The 18,098-nt window shown below is 41.3% G+C and overlaps 1 protein-coding gene across 12 annotated transcripts in view; it reads right to left on the reverse strand.

Annotated features, from left to right (window-relative positions):
- Positions 1-18,098, reverse strand: part of RNF38 (ring finger protein 38) — a 158,644-nt gene that overhangs the window by 59,269 nt on the left and 81,277 nt on the right. Inside the window, exon 1 of one of the 12 annotated variants that reach the window (XM_023629671.2) lies at positions 2,987-3,617. The exons of 4 other annotated variants lie outside the window; for them this stretch is intronic. Coding sequence is in view for 4 of the 8 variants with exons in the window: in XM_005605623.4 (XP_005605680.1) it covers positions 2,578-2,586 (9 nt within the window). In the remaining 4 variants the exon portion in view is untranslated. Of the gene's footprint in view, positions 1-2,577; positions 3,618-18,098 lie in introns of those variants that run through there. 7 more of the 12 variants (XM_005605625.4, XM_005605623.4, XM_023629672.2 and 4 more) reach the window with 7 other exon arrangements.

The following is an 18,098-nucleotide window of genomic DNA, read 5'->3' on the forward strand; positions in this document are numbered from 1 at the left end:
ATAGGTGCTTGGTGGAATATTATGCAGCTGTTAAAGCATTCAAGGATTGGTACTACCTACCTGGGTAGAATTATTACCGTCTAGCAATGGGACAATCATTTTTAAAAATAAACTACTATTCCCATTCTTGAGTTAAGGCAAACAACAAACTGGGCCCACACCTTTCTGGGAACAGAGCAGGACCAGGGTTGGTGAAAATAGCTGCAAGTCTCCACCATCCTCTCCTCATACCATAACCCCATAAACTAATGGGAGCGAGGTGGGAAGGGAGGCACATGCGACTAAAGAAGTCTCTAAGCATTACACGCATCAAGAGAGTGCACATAAAGGTTAGGAAAAACAAGACTTATACAGTCTTTTAATACATTTCCCTTTCCTTCCTTTCTACAATCCAGATTTGCCCACATGAAGATTAGTCTCCCATCAAGGAAGTATGTCTAAAACAACTTTACTTAGACTAGTAACCTCTTAGTAGATTGCTCTAAAGCATCTCTTCAAGATTTCTCTCTAGGAATTACACGGATTTGTAAATTATCTAGACCATGACCAGGCCAAATTAATACAAAAATTTTATATGTATATAAAAACATACATATTTGAAAAGATGAAGTATGACCAAGCTCTTTATGATTCTTATTAAATAAAAATCATAATTAATTCAAATATTTATTGTACATCTACCGTGCGTTAGATGCTGTGAATACAAGGGGGAAAAATAGTCCTTGCCCTCCAAGAGATTCAATCCAGTGAGGGGCAATTCAACAGGAACTAAATAGGACAACAGGCCCCCTAACATGGAGGGGAGAAGGTGAGGTCTTCAGATCCTTAAAAAGGGAACATGAAAAGACCAAAGAGTTGGGGTAAATAAATGGCCCCTCTTCATTTATTTGCTCAAAGTTCTCACGTGTTAATTTACTATACAGAGTTCAAGCATTTGCTTGATCTCTAGAGAGACAATGCCATGTGAGGAATTTAACATTTGGTGAATGAATGAACGAGACTAGAACTACAAGGTTCAAATGTGTTTACAATCAGTATGTTCTCTCCAGAGAAAAACAAAGCAAGCGATGAATTAACCCAAGTAGAAGAGAAGTGAGAACGGATGCCTGACAGATGTGGTTAACAGCAAAATAACAGAAAACTACTAAGTAGACCCAGGCACTTCACAGCGGACTGCTCAAGAGCTACCTTTCTAGCAAAATGAATTAGAAAATGGTGGTGGCCTAAACAAAACTGGGGCAGCACAAAGAGAAACAGAGGGAACAGACTGCAGAAGACACAATCTTGACCACTGATCTTTCCATACTGATCGATCATTTCAGAGATCTTTATCTAAGGATTTCTCACATAGTTCCTACCCACAGCCTCAGAAAAAAAGTGAAAAATGAGTGCAAATAGAGCCTGGAGATGTAATTGAAAGCCTCATCCAAAGCTCCAGGCAGAGAGACAATCGAGCTACACTCTCCATTATGATGCTAACAGGTTCAGTTCTGTCTAACTATGCCATCCTCCATGCACCGTTCCTCAAAAATCAGGTTGCTCTAGTAGAGAAAACTCTCAACACTTACTCAGATTAATACTCGCCAACTCAGTCTGGCTATACCATCAGGATGGTTATATAAACCTCAACAACTCCAGAAACACAGACTACCTTCTGGAATCACAGAAAACATCAGAGATGGAGGGACCACAAAGATGATTTAAATCCAAGGGTCACCTTTTACAGATGAGGACCTGAGGCCCACATGGCTAAGTGTGTGGCAAAACTTACTTAACTGTGGTCTCCAAAGGCTCCCAAATCTCTTAGAAATGTCTTACAGAAAATTACAGAAATCAACTTAAAAATTAAGCCACATAATGAATACATTTAAGATTTAATAGGTTTTCAAAAAGTGAAATATATTACGCCAATAAATTTAGACGCCAGTAAGAATTGGAGAAAGGGGAATGGGAAGTGTGATACAATTCCCACTTAAAAAATCCAGTTAGTGATTTCATCTTTTGGCTGCAAGCACATCCTAGCTTCGATGCAACCGATCTGAGACCTGTATTTACTCTTGTACTGTTACTTCTACAGAAGCCCCTTTTCTTAGACTGTGTTTTCCAAAAACAGGAACAATTTTACTTTGATTCCAATCGCCCCTACCTTCTTATTTTGATTTCATAAAAACTGTGCGAATAGATTTTATTTTTTTTAGTTTAAGTCTAGATACCAGGGCAGCTTGACTATTTAAAGGAATTTTGTGGTAAATGTGTTAACAACAGTATCTGCAATGAAGGCCAAACAGGATCCAAAAAGGCTTGCAATTCTGAGGCAACAAACTGATTGTGTATAAGTGGCAGACACTTAAATTTTCGAACATTAAGTGAGCCACGTAAGGAAAAAATGGCAATCCACAGACTACTCATTTCTATTCATGGTGAAAGAATTACCATACCCAACTTATACTGAATAAGAGTATACATCATTTTTGCAGCAAAAAGAAAAAGCGAGGTCCCTAACAAGCCCTACACATGGAAACAAAAACTTTACTCTCTTAGCCCTCAATAATTTGAGAAAACCGGTTCAAAACCAACCTCTTTCATTCTTCAGCCCTGAAAGGAAGAACTTCCATCCCGACAATAAAACGCAGCCTGTCCAGAAGCCCGCGGGCGAGCAAGAAGGCGAGAGCGGATCCTTCCCACCGGGTTCCGCGTTCTCCCGGGTGACATCATTTCACCTGCGCCTCCGCGAGAGGGGCGGGAGCGAGGGGGCGAGGCCATCTGCCAGGCGGCAGCGGCGGCCGGCACTCCCGCCCGCTGCGCCCGCACCTCCACGCCGCCGCCCCGGGAACAAAGAGCGCCGGGCAGCCAGGCCGCGCTCCGCCGAGCACCGGGCAACCACACCTCCGCCCGGGCGCCGGGCGCGGCCCCGCAGGCTCCCAACGGCCTGCAGCTCGGCCTGTCCCGCCCTCGCGCGGGAACCAACGGCCGCGGTGACCCGTACCTGCGAGGGGAGGCTCCGCCCTGCGAAGCTGCTCCCGCGGCTCCTCGCCGATCCGCTGCCTCCTATTGTGACCGCTCGCCCAGCCAGCGGCCAGCTCGCCAGATCCGTCGTCCCCGGGCCACCTCACCCACGGAACCCGGGCTCCGACCAAGGCGCTGTCACGGCGCTTCCTTCCTCCCGGCACCATCACACGGGCCGCACCAGGAAGCAACGGCTGCACGCCCACAGCTGACAGTCAGCTAACGCCTCGGGGGCTCCATCCTCTCCGCCCCCGAGCCCTAACCGCCTGGGCCGCCGCACCTGCCCTCACCGCCGCAGGAGGGGCCGGGCCCCGCCCCGCTGCACCCCGCTCGGAGCTCGCGGACCGGACACGCCGCGCCGGCGCACTGCCCTCCGTTGCGCGCGCAGACGACGCCCCTCGCCGCTAGGCCGCAGGATGCGCGAGCACGCAGTCCTCCCGCTTCTCGCTTCTGGGCTGCCCCGACTGGCCCCCTCGCCGGAACAAACCTAGCGAGCCCGGCGCGCCAGCCCGCCAGCCACTCCGCCCTCGACCGGGCTCCGCGCGCCGAGCCCCCTTTGTTTCCTCCCCGCGGGGAGGCGGCGCGGCGGAACTGCGCGCGGCGCGCGACTCGGGCTAGTTCCGGCAACAGAGCCGTGGCGCGGCGCCCTGTGCAGCCCAGCCCCGCCCCCGCCCGGCGCCGGCAAGGCCGCAGCTCCCAAGTCGTACAACTCCCTAAATTGTTGCTGCTGGTCCGTGTCTCCCACCTCCAAAACTCAGCAACGAAACCTCACTCAGTTCACAATATAATACGTAATCACGTGGCCCGAGGGGTAGGAATTCTTATTGATGTAGAGGGAGGTGATTAGTCCAAGGTGTCTCACAATGGAGCAAGCAGGTTGGACCCAAGTCCGACTCTAAGGCTTAATTAAACCTGACAGTTATTCAGACTGTGCTGAGGATGGGAAACGAGATAGGTACGAAGACCGAAGCCGGCTCGGTGCCTGTCCTGATCACGTTCAAGATCCAAAAGACAAAGTAAGACCTTCCATAAAAGCACAATAAATATAAGGAAAAGATACTTGAGTGGTATCGGAGGAAAGGAGGGCAGTCAAAGGGACATTATGGAAAAAGTGGGCTTGAAGCAGATAGGAATTAGATAATGTCTTCAAGGATGGTGATCCTATTTTAGGGTGGTCCAATCAACAAAAAACTCAAGTTCTAGTTCTTCTGGCATTATTTAAACCAGTCTCCTTCCCGCTCTGTACCTTAGGGGCCTCCAGTAGAAAATTAAGGAATCAGACTGAACGATGTTCCAGGACCCCCTGAACCTCTACGTATGAGTAACACTCTATGGTAATTATTTGTGTACATTTGTCTCCCCTATCAGACCGAGCACTGGGACTCTTGTTTTTGGCTCTGTAATCCCAAAGTCCAAACCTACAGCCTGAAACCAACAGGAGGTGCTTAGGAACTGCTGAATCAAAGTTCCAGCAGTAACATCACAGGCTTTTACAATTTCTGGACAAAGAGAAGCTAGAATGAGGTAACAGGCTCCTGTGAACACAGTGCTTCACCCAGCCCCACACCCCCATTATGTGGCCCTGTTATCTAGCTGACTGTTCCCTCAAAGCCCTCTCTGTCAATTTTCCAAAGCAGCCAGTTTGGAGATGATTACATGCAAATTTTTAATCTTTTTTCATATCATGGTACAGTCATAAGTCCAAAACACACCTTTAGATGCATTGCATCCAATGTAATCTATTTCTAACGTCTGAATCCCTCACAATTCCCCCTCTATTGCTGTGGATTCACCCAGCATTACAGATCTTCCAGCAGAATGTCAGCTACAACAAGCTTCCTTACATAATACAGACCACCCTGAAACAGCTTTTCCTTTATACTTGGATATGGGGTATGTGAGAGGGGGAAAAGGAGAAAAAAATTGGGAAAGGGGAGGGAAATTACCGTTTGGGAGCTGTCCAATCATGAGTCAGATTCCTCAAGTGCTGAATCTCAGCAGCAAAAGTCCGTTCTAGTCCTCCAGGGTTCCTTAACCCTTGCGCTTACCTGAATCCTCCTGGGCTTCACCCAATCCTTTGTGAGGCAAATTCCTTGAGAACTCTTCTCAAATAATTAAGATTAGCTAATCAGGCCCTTAGAGCTTAACCCAAGAAGTCTGCCTAGATGTAAACAGTGCTCCCACACCTTAAAGTTGGGTAGTTTGAAATTTGTACTGCAATTTCTTCTCTAATTGATTTTCTTCACCAGAAAATCTGGAACCCTGCTAAGAAACACCCAACGAGTGGGATAGGCTTTAAGGTGGGCCACTTTTGACAGCCTAATGAGGCAGAAGGTAAATTATCCCAGAGCAGTTGCTCAATCCCAGCCCACGTAATATTTATTTTTAATTTATTGCCTGTGCAAAAAGGCGGGAAGCCTTGTTGGAGAGGCGTCCAATCAAACTTTCTGCTGCGATGGAGATGTTCAACATGTGCACCATGCCAAAGAGAGCCGCTAGCTACATGTGGCTATTGAGCACTTGAAAAGGGGCTAGTGCAACTAATGAATTGACCAGGATCAGTTTAAATGGCCACACGTGGCTGGGGGACAGCACAGCACTTATAAGAAAAGTAGCTGCTTGTGGCAAGAGCTTTTTGAAAATTCTGGTGCCAAGACTGCCTTTTAAAATTGGTTTTCATGATAGAAGCAAAAACTGTGAATGACTACTAAAAACTTCCTTAGGCACCCAAGTCATTTAAATCCCCTTGCTTCTAAATAAAAATATACCAATACATTGCTTACCCAATAGGAAAATACTGAAGTTCCACCAGATGTGTCCGGTCACTGGGATTGTCTACCATGGTGTCCTACCATTCTAACACGTGGGAATAACAGCTGAGATTTTTATTGGGCTGCATTGGATCTAGAGATGAATTAGGGGGTATTGATATCTTTACAATACTGAATCTTCAATCAATGAACAAGATGCATCTTTCTATTTACCTGAGTCAATTTCTTCAATAATGCTCCAGTTTTCTGTAGAGGTCTTGCACATTTTTGTACTTAGGTTTATTCTAGGTTTTATATATACTTATTAATTCTAATGGTTTAGCTTCATTCTTTTGAGTTTTCTATACATACAATCCTGTTGGCAGAAAACAATGACCATTCAATTTCTTTCTTTCCAACACATTTTCCTTTTCTTTGTCTTGTCTTAGTGCACTGGCTAGACCTCTACTACAGCAATAAGTAGATATGGGAGAGCAGACAATTTTGTCTTCCTCCAAAACTGGAAAACATTCAACATTTCAGTTAAGTATGATGTTTGCAGTAGGTTTTGTGTACATCCCTTTAGTAAATTAAGGGAGTTCATTTTTATTTCTAATTTGTTAAAAGTTTATCATAAATGGACATTTTATCAAATTTTTCTGCATTTATGAGATAATCATATAATTTTCCTATTAATGTTTTAATTACATTGATTGGTTTTTAGATATTAAACTCACTTGACATTCCTAATAAAATCATGTCTTACTGTATTACCCTTTTTATATTTTGTTGGATTTGGTTTGCTAATATTTTGTTTAGGATCTTTATGTATCTGTTCTTGCATGAGATTAGCTGTTATTTTCCAGTTTTTTAATGTCTTTTCTGTCAAGTTTTGTTACAAAGATTATGCTAGCCTCAGAAAATGAATCGGAGTGTTCTCTCTTTTTCTATTCTCTAGGAGAGTTTCTGTAAGATTGGTGTTATGCCTACTTTAAATGTTTGGTACAATTTGCTGGTTAACCAACCAAACTTGAAATTTCTTTTCTTTCCTTTTTTTTTTTTTTTTGAGGAAGATTAGCCCTGAGCTAACTACTGCCAATCCTACTCTTTTTGCTGAAGAAGACTGGCCCTGAGCTAACATCCATGCCAATCTTCCTCTACTTTATACGTGGGACGCCCGCCACAGCATGGCTTTTGCCAAGCAGTGCCATGTCCGCACCCAGGATCTCAACCTGCGAATCCCGGGCCAGCGAGAAGCGGAATGTGCAAACTTAACCGCTGTGCCACCGGGCCGGCCCCTAAATTTCTTTAGGAGTTACAGATTTCTTGTCAGATTTTCTGCCTTTTCCTTATTTCTAACAAAAGAAAAACATCTGTAACCTTAGGACATATACAAGAAAGATCTCACTCTGAAACTCACAATCTGATTCTAGAAAACTTCTCCAAATCTTGTTAATTTGAAGGATACCACTGTTGGAAATACACTGTCAAGCACACTGCATAAACAAATTTTTCATAAGTGATAATTAATAGTCTGCCAAATAGTAAATAATAAAATTTAGTTTTGTGCTCAATTTTGCATTTCTAGACATCAAAGAACTACTTAAACAATTTAAACTATTTAACCTATTTAAACAATGGTTACCTAAAGGATCTTTATACAAAAGAGGTGACTATGAGGCTATAGGCTTTCTGTTTTTTTGAGGAAGACTAGCCCTGAACTAACATCTGCCATCAATCCCCCTCTTTTTGCTGATGAAGACTGGCCCTGAGCTAACATCTGTGCCCATCTTCCTCTATTTTATGTGGGATGCCACCACACATGGCTTGATAGGCAGTGTGGAGGTCCGCACCTGGGATTCAAACCAGCAAACCCTAGGCCGCCCAAAGTGGAAGGTGTGAACTTAACCGCTGCACTACCAGGCCGGCCCCAGACTTTCCTGTCCCTCTGTATGCTTCTATCACAATACCTTACAGTACTGATTTAATGTCTGTTTCCCCTCATTAAACTGTGAGCTCCTCAAGGGCAAGTCTCATTTCTCCTTCATGTGCGTATCACTGAAGTCCATACTGGGAAAATGCTGGCTGGTAGAGAATGAAGAAAAAGGAAGCAGGGGCATCTCCTATTTTAAGATGTTGAAAGGCATGACTGAAGAGCTGCAGATAAAGAAGCATTTGTCCAGCTGCCAAAGAACAACGCACATGGAGGAAAAATATCAGAGGAAATAAAAATGCCACACACTTTCGGGCCCTGCCAAAGAAGGTGTTGGGTTGAGAATGGCCTTCCTGCTGGAAGGCTGTGACCTCTATAATGAAGAGGCAGTTTCCCATTGTTAACATTGTCAGGAATAGGGCTGTGCTGCCATCACACCCCCTGCCAAGTCTCTGGACTGTAACCTCACTCCAACCCCAACCACTACTGCTGAGTTAGTAGCCTCTACTCTGTGTTCTAACATAGCATTAATCATTCTTCCTCGCAAATATGTATTTATTTGATTCTGTTGCCCGTTAGACAGTGAACTCCTTGAAGTCAAAAACTAAGTCTCACTGATTCTGGCAAGGGGTCTAGCATATGGCAGGTGCTCAATAATAGTTCAATGATATGTAAATCATTGGTAGTAATGTAAATCATTGGTGGTAATACCAATGTTTTTTCTAAATAGGTAAACTCCCAGGGAGAAATGGGGCAAAAAACAGAGTGGGTAGTGAAAGAGAGGAACACCAAGACAAAAAATAAATTTCAAAATTTCCCTAAAGTTAGGTCTGCTACCCTCCTCCCCCAACAGTTTCCCTCCTTCCAACAAAAGCAGCTAGCAGAACCTAAGATGAAGCTGCACAGGAGAAAGGTGTATTGACCTAGCACTGTTCAGGTTATGCAGTATCTGCAACCATGACAAGACTTGATCTAATGCAAAACAATCAGCATAAACACTTTCACCCATAAGTGTTGCCACCTGTCAGAGTGGAAAGGTTAATTATCAGCAGCTGGCAGCTATAAGTTGCTAAAAACCAGAAAGTGGCAGCAAAGGCGCACCCAAACCCCAAGTCCACTGAAAGTCTCCTAGAATAGAACTAGCCTTGGGATGCAAGAGTGGTCAGATGGCCGTTCCCGCAGTGCAGGTGAGAGGGTGCAGAGAGTGGACCACGGCAGTGGGGATGAGAGAGGGAAAGCTCTTAGGGCAGCGAAGGTGAGAAGGGACTAAAGCAGACCCAAGGTGAAAAGCCATCAGCCAGGAAAGAGTTCAAGAGGGATGAGTGAATAAACGTGGGTGCCTAGGGTAAGCTGAGTCAAAAACAGAAAAATAGAGACCAACACCAAACCAGAAATGGAGAGGCAAGGGTGCAAATGAAGCACGCACTGCACATGGCAGCCTGCTCAATCTCTGGAGCAGGGCCAATAAGAAAGAGCCGACTCTGCCACAGGGCCTGCCTGAACACATCCCTCTGAAGCAGAGATCTTAAAGGCACCTTGTTCATTCTGCTCTGGCAAACAGGGCACATCTTAGGAGCAATTCTAGTTGCTATGACTCTCATTCTAAACTGCTCCAGCAGCTTAATCTCGGGGCAAATCATAGTGTAATACTATAGTTTTACAAAGTCTACTGGATAGCCACAGGCAAAGAGAAAAGTTAACCACATACAGATCTAGGTTATTCTTTTCAAAAGAGCCTATTAGTTCATTGTTAGGGATGACCCATCTCTAACTTTTAAAATCATGTATTACATTTAGGTTGTTTACAGTGTTTTGATATTATAAAAATATAATGAATATTCTTGTGTATATATATAGTTTGGTCTACACTTGAAAATATACTCATGAAGGTAAATTTCTAACAGTGCAACTGCTGGCTTGAAAGGGTTTGGCCTTTTTGTTTTTTAATTTTGAGAAATCTTGCTAAATTGCCTTCCCAAAAGTGGCACCACTTTTTACTCCATCCAACAGTAAATTAAAGTAGCTGGAGTTAACTATAAAAGAGAAACAGCAGTGTGTAAGGGCATCCCTGAGGGAAGATAGGCTGTTTCTGCCTACAGCAGAAGGCCAAGGACCAGGGAGAGAGAAGCCCTAAAACAAAACTTGGGCCAGGAGTTCTGACAGCCATCAGATTTCATATCCACCTTTACGTCCTCTGTGTCATTACTCCCTCCTATTAAATCCCCGGGCCTTGACTATGGTCTTATTAAATGCAGTAGCCTAGGAACTGGGCCCAAACTGGAGCCAAAGTGACACTGGTGAGAACAGCAGCACTTAGGAAACCTTTAGTCAAAGGGCTAGCTGGGAGGGCAAGCAACCATGGGAACAGACACCCAGCATGTCCCAGAAACACCTGGGGAGGAAAGCCAGCTAGAACTGGTCAACTGTAGTGAAGAGGAACAAGGGCTCAAATCATTAAGAATTGGGCACAAAAGGAAAATATGACCCAAAAAGTCAGTGAACATCGACTATACATACATAAGTGCTTCAAGAAAATAACTAAATGATGGTAATAAGCACTGATTAAAAAACAGAGAATCAGAGACAACCAGCTCCTTCATCTTGGGGAGGACAATGAAAAAGCAGTTGCTGAAAAGGGACATGGGAATGTGAGAGGGCCTTAAAATGTTTGAGATGCAAGAAACATGAGAATGTTCTCTAAGCTGGTCAGACCAAATGAACAGCTTATAACTTCCACCATGTTTGATGAGGAACAGACTATTCTCTAGGGATCCCGGGTGGGGATCTCACGTGATTGCACAGTGGACAATTTGTACTGGATGACACCCCCTGCTACAGAATTCTAACATTTTGCATTTATGAAATGTGACCAGCTCACTGAAACTGCCAATGCCCTCATGGTTGCTTCCACTGATGACACACTTTTAGGATCCTGACTAACTTGGGTAGTTTTGCAAAGACACTGTGATAGCATGGCACATCTCTACAAACCCTGCACTCTTCTGCCTGTGCCACACTCAACAGGCCTTCCAGACTTTATCTAAGTCAAAGAAGGAAGTGTGTTACCTGGGCAGAATTCCAATTTACACCACCAAACAGAAATGATAACGTTAAATAAAAACACTTAAAGCAGGAAAACTCTTTGTAGAGCAAATATAAAATCTTAGCTCCCACTGGAGCTGAAGTTTATCCCCGCCTGCTTGCTTGTTCCTGTTACAAGTGTCTTACAAATAAAAACAAAATAAACTTAGCAGGCAATGACATTTCAAAGACCAACAAAAGAGTGTCAAATAATCTCAAAACAACTATCATTACATGGTATTTCTAATTACCTCAGCTATTTCACAATAAGACAAAGAGAGAATCTATTTAAAGACACATTGGGTCACATAATACCATATAGCTCAGAAAGTATAATATAAAATTCAGAAAACTTTAAGAAAATGTAGGTAAATAATCTGAATGGAGACAGATGTCCTAAATATCAAAGCTATGAAATATATTTCAAAGAACTATACCAATAGATTTGCTCCCAAAATAATTTTAAATCTCTGTATGGGGGAACAAATTCATTAAAAATTAAAAGATGGGAATTTTTTTGGAAATACAAAAGATGATTAATGTTCCCATATAAAGTGATAGGAAAATAGGAATATCCCAAAAGAAGAGAAAAATATGCAAAAGACAGTTTTTTAAAAAGCAATACAATGACTAATGAACAAATGAACATATATGAAAAGCTATACAACCTCAGTAGTAATCAAAGAAATACACATTAAAACAATTAGACACATTCCTCATCAATCATAGTCACAAAGTAAATGACAGTATGGCTGATATTCAATGATGTGAAAAGGAAGTGAGACAGGCATTCTCATATGGAAGCATAAACTGATGCATCTGAATATGTGAAAAAATATATAAAGAGAGACAAAGGCTGAAAAATGTTCATATCCTTTGATTCAATTCTACTCTGGTAATCTAGGCTCAAGAAATAGGTCATTCAAAACTTATTAGAAAGCTACAGTAATCAAAACACTGTGGTACTGGCATAAAGACAGACATATAGCCCAGTGGAATAGAACAGATGGCACAGAAATAAACCTGTACATATGTGGTCAAATGATAGACAAGGGTCCCAAGACAATTCAATAGGAAAAGAACACTCTTTTCCAAGATGGTATTGGGAAAACTGGATATCCATATGCAAAACAATAAAGACAGACCCTTACCTTACATTACATATAAAAATTAACTGAAAATGAGTAAAAATTCTAAATGTAAGAGCTAAAATCATAGAGCTTTTAGGAAAAAACATAGATGAAAAGCTTCATGACACTGGATTTGGCAATGATTTCTTGGATATGACACCAAAAGGAGAGGCAAGAAGAGAAAAAAGTAGATAAATTGGATTACTTCACAATAAAAACTTCTGTACAAAGGACACAATCACCTGAGTGAAAAGGCAACCTACAGAATGGGAGAAAATATTTGCAAATCATATGTCTGATAAGGGGTTAATAGCCAGAATATATAAAGAACTCCTGTAACTGAACAAAAACCAAAATCTGATTTAAAAATGGGCAAAGGATTTGAATAGACATTTCTCCAAAGAGATACACAATAGCCAACAAGGACATGAAAAGATGCTCAACATCACTAATCAGTAGAGAAACGCAAGTCAAATGCACAATGAGATACTACTTCATAACTATCAGGCTACCTACCATTAAAAAAATAGCGTCGGAGAGGATGTGGAAAAATTAGAATCTTCATGCACCATTGGCGGGAATGTAAAATGGTACAGCCACTTTGGAAAACAGTATAGTGGTTCCCTAAAACACTAAAAATAGAAATGATCCATTTCTGGGTACATGCCCAAAAGAATTGAAAGCAGGGTCTCAAAGAGATATTTGTATACCCATGTTCCTAGCAGCATTATTCACAACAGTCAAAACATGGAAGCAACTGGAGTGTCCATCCTTGGATGAATGGGTAAACAAAATCTGTTATAGACACACAATGGAATATTATTCAGCCTTTAAAAGGAAGGGAATTCTGACACATGCTACAACATGGATGAACCTTGACAAGATTACGCTAAGTAAAAGAAGCCAGTCACAAAAAGACAAATATTGTATGACTCCACTTATATGAGGTACATAGAGCACTCAAATTCATAGAGACAGAAAGTAGAATGGTGACTGCCAGGGCCTGGAGGGAGAGGAGAATGAGGAGTTAGTGTTTAATAGGTACAGTGTTTCCGTTTTGAAAGAAAAACGAGTTCTGGAGATGGCTACACAACAATATACTTAACACTACTGAGCGGCACACTTAAAAATAGTTAACATGATAAATTTTATGTTTAGGTGTATTTTACCACAATTAAAAAAAAAAATCTCATCTCAGCAGCAAAAGGGATGTTTTAAAAATATAAACTAGATCATGTCACTCCTTTGCTTAAAACTTTCCAGAGGCTTCCCATAACAGGCAGAATAAAATTTAAACTTCTTTCCCTGGTTTATCAAGAGCTACATGATCTGGCCTGTGCTTGCCTCTTCAGCCTCATCTCACACCACCTCCACCCTCATCCACCTTGCTATGCACATCAGCCTTCCTTCTGTTTGCCTCATCTTTCTAGCCTTAGGGCCTTTGCACTGTTTCCTGTCCCTGAATGTTCTCCTCCTAGCCCAGATTTTCACGATTTGTTTCTTCTGATTCAGATCTTAGCTCAAATGTCACCTTCTTAAAGGCCTTCCCTAACATCTAATCTAGAGTAGCCAACTGCCAATTACTAGGCAAGCACTTACAGTATCTAATTATTTACTGCTTTAAATATACAGTTCATTTTCTACCTCTTTCACAAAAAATAAGTCCCTTGTCATTCTTTTCACCACTGTATCCTGGTGACTCAACAGTGCCCTGCACATAGTAAGCACTTAATAAATATTTGCTGAATGAATAAATGCACAATAGTTTTTTTAAAATGACCTAAAGCTCTACAACTAAAGACAGGTTAAATAAATTACCACGTATCCTTATGGTGGAACATTAAGTAGCCATTTTTTCCTGCTTTTTCTTCCCAAATCTTCCCAGTACACAGTTGTATATTTTAGTTATGGATCCTTCTAGTTGTGGTAAGTAGCCATTTTAACTGATGTTTCATGTATATATATAGTATGCACATTTTATTTTCCAAGATGGCCATGATGAGTCCTCCCACCCTTCATTCTCTTCTCCCCAGTGGTGAGACCAATATTCCCTCTCCTCCTGAATTTGGGCAGGCCTGCGACTGAGGTGCAAGTGATGCTTTGTAACTTCTGAAGTTAGGTCATAAAAGGCCACACAGCATCTGCCTAGTCCTCTTGGGACAGTCACTCTTGGAATCAAGCTGCCATGCTCTGAGGAAGACGACACTACATACAGGTGCTCAGGCTGAGGGCCCCCGTTGAAGTCCCAGCTGACAGCAAGCATCAACCATCAGACACGTGAGTGAGGACGTTGAGATGACTCCACCCTCAGCTACTAATTGACTGCACTGCATTAGAAACTGCAGGCAAGAGCCACCCAGCTGAGCACAGGAAACCCTACAACCATGAAACATACTAAAAGACATGCTTTGTACCACTGAGTGTTAGGGTAATTAACTACACAGCCATAGATAATCAGAACAATTTAGTTTTATTTTAACCAAGTAGAGAATGCAAACAAAAAGTTGAAGGAAAAACAATAACAGTAGGACACGTCAACACCACACTCACATCAATGGATAGATCACCCAGACAGAAAATCAACAAGGAAACAGTGGAATTAAATGAAAAGCTAGACCAGTTGGACTTAAATATAGAACACTCCATCCAAAAACAGCAGAATACACATTCTTCTCAAGTGCGCACGGAGCATTCTCAAGGATAGACCACATGTTGGGAAACAAGGCAAGCCTCTATCAATTTTAAAAAATTGAAATAATAACCAGCATCTTTTCAAATCATAATGCTGTAAAGCTAGAAATTAATTACAAGAAAAAAGCTGAGAAAGGGACAAAGATGTGGAGACTAAACAACATGCTATTGAACAAGCAATGGATCATTGAAGAAATTAAAGAAGAAATCAAAAAATATCTGGAGACAAATGAAAATGATAACATGCCATACCAACTCATATGGGATAAAGCAAAAGCTGTATTAAGAGGGAAATTCATCACAATACAGGCACATCTTAACAAACAAGAAAAATCCCAAATAAGCAATCTCAAATTACACCTAACTGAATTAGAGAAAGAAGAACAAACAAAGCCCAAAGTCAGCAGAAGGAGAGGAATAATAAAAATCAGAGCAGAAATAAATGTGACTGAAACAAAAAAGGCAGTAGGAAGGATCTATGAAACAAAGAGCTGGTTCTTTGAGAAGATAAACAAAATTGACAAGCCCCTAGCCAGACTTACAAAGAAAAAAAGAGAGAAAGCTCAAATAAACAAAATCAGAATGAAAGAGGAGCAAGAAGAGACTCCACAGAAATACAACGGATTATAAGAGAATACTACGAAAAACTATATGCCAACACAACGGATAACCTAGAGGAAATGGATAAATTCTTAGACTCTTACAACCTCCCAAAGCTGAGTCAAGAAGAAACAGACAATTTGAACAGACCAATCACAAGGAAAGAGATTGAAACACTAATCAAAAGCATCCCAAAGAACAAAACCCCAGGACCAGACAGCTTTCCTGGGGAATTCTACCAAACTTTCAGAGGATTTGAGACCTATCCTTTTCAAGCTATTCAAAAAAATTAGGGAGGATGGAGCACTTTCTTACACATTCTATGAGGCCAACACTGATACCAAAGCCTGACAAGGACAATACAAAAAAGGAAAACTACAGGCCAGTATCGCTGATGAACATAGATGCAAAAATCCTCAAGAAAATTTTGGAAACCCAAATTCAGCAATACATCAAAAGGATCATACATCATAATCAAGTGGAATTCATACCAGGGACACAGGGATGGTTCAACATCCACAAATCAATCAATGTGATACACCACATGAACAAATTGAGGAATAAAAACCACATGATCACCTCAATAGATGCAGAGAAAGCATTTGAAAAGTCCAACAGCCATTTATGATAAAAACTCTTAATAAAATGGGGATAGAAGGAACTTACTTCAACATAATAAAGGCCATATATGACAAAACCACAGCCGACATCACACTCAATGGGCAAAAACTGAGCACCATCCCCCTGAGAACAGGAACAAGACAAGGATGCCCACTATCACCACTCTTATTCAATATATACTGGAGGTTTGGGCCAGAGCAATTAGGCAAGAGAAAGGAATAGAAGGAATCCAAATAGGGAGTGAAGAAGTGAAACTCTCGCTGTTTGCAGATGACATGATCTTATATACAGAAAACCCCTAAAAATCCATCAGAAAACTAATAGAAATAATTAACAACTACAGTAAAGTTGCAGGGTACAGAATCAACTTACAAAAATCAGTTGCTTTTCTATACTCCAATAATGAACTTACAGAAAGAGAACTCAAGAATACAATTCCATTTGCAATCGCAACAAAAAGAATAAAGTACCTAGGAATAAATTTAACCAAGGAGGTGAAGGACTTATACAATGAAAATTATAAGACATTATTGAAAGAAATAGATGACGACACAAAGAGGTGGAGAGAGGTTCCATGCACATGGAGTGGAAGAATAAACATACTTAAAATGTCCATACTACCCAAATCTATAGATTCAATGCAATCCCAATCAGAATCCCAATGCCATTCTTCACGGAAATAGAAGACTCCTAACAGTCATATGGGGCAACTAAAGACCCTGAATAGCTAAAGCACTCCTGAGTAAAAGAACAAAGCTGGAGGCATCACAATCCCTGACTCCAAAATGTACTACAAAGCCATAGTGATCAAAACAGCATGGTACTGGTACAAAAACAGGCACAGATCAATGGAACAGAACTGAAAGCTGAGAAATAAAACCGCACATCTACGGACTGCTAATCTTCGACAAAGGTGCAAAGAACATACAATGGAGGAAAGACAGTCTCCTTAATAAATGGTGTTGGGAAAACTGGACACCCAAATGCAAAAGAATGAAAGTAGACCATTATCTCATGCTATACACAAAAATAAACTCAAAATGGATCAAAGACTTGAAGGTAAGTCCTGAAACCTTAAAACTCCTGGAAGATAATATAGGTAGTACACTCTTTGACATCAAACTTAAAAGGATCTTTTTGAATATCATGTCTTCTCAGATGAGGGAAACAAAAGAAAAAATAAACAAGTGGGACTTCATCAGACTAAAGAGCTTCTGCAAGGCAAAAGAAACTACGATTAAAACAAAGACAACCCACCAACTGGGAGAAAATATTTGCAAATCATATACCTGACAAGGGATTAATCTCCATAATATATAAGGAACTCACACAACTGAACAACAAAAATACAAAAAGTCCAAACAAAAAATGTGCACAGGAGATGAACAGACATTTTTCCAAAGAAGATATACAGATGGCCAACAGGCACATGAAAAGATGTTCAACATCACTAATCATCAGGGAAATGCAAATCAAAACTACACTAAGATACCACCTTACACCTATTAAAATGGCTATAATGACTAAGACTAAAAATAAATGTTGGAGAAGGTGTGGAGAAAAGAGAACCCTCAGACACTGCTGGTAGGAATGCAAACTGGTGCAACCACTATGGAAAACAGTATGGAGATTCCTCAAAAAACTAAAAATAGAAATACCATATGACCCAGCTATCCCACTACTGGGTATCTACCCAAACAACCTGAAATCAACAATCCAAAGTAACATATGTACCCCTATGCTCACTGCAGCACTATTCACAATAGCCAAGACACGGAAACAGTCCAAGTGCCCATCAACAATGACTGGGTAAAGAAGATGTGGTAAATATACACAATGGTATACCACTCAGCCAGAAAAAAAGACAATATCATCCCATTTACAAGAACATGGATGGATGTGGAGGGTATTATGCTAAGCAAAATAAGCAGACTGAGAAAGACAAACACCAGATGATTTTACTCATATGTGGGGTATAAACAAACACATGGACAAAGAAAACAGTTTAGTGGTTACCAGGGGAAAGGGGGTGGGGGTGGGCATGGGGGTGAAGGGGAGCACTCATGTGGTGACAGACAAGAAATAACGTACAACTGAAATTTCACAATAATGTGAATTATGAACTCAAAAAAATAAAACCCACCCTCAAACTCAAAACTCAGTGGCATAAAACAACAGCCATTAAAAAGAAAAGATTCTAAGAAATAGTACACCTGCGTAGGGCACTTACCACGCATGGTGCTGCAGGACTGGAAGTTGCTCTGGGTAAGTCTGTGAGTGAGTGGT

The sequence above is a fragment of the Equus caballus genome, chromosome 25 (genome assembly GCF_041296265.1).
Source record: "Equus caballus isolate H_3958 breed thoroughbred chromosome 25, TB-T2T, whole genome shotgun sequence".
Lineage (NCBI taxonomy): Eukaryota > Metazoa > Chordata > Mammalia > Perissodactyla > Equidae > Equus > Equus caballus.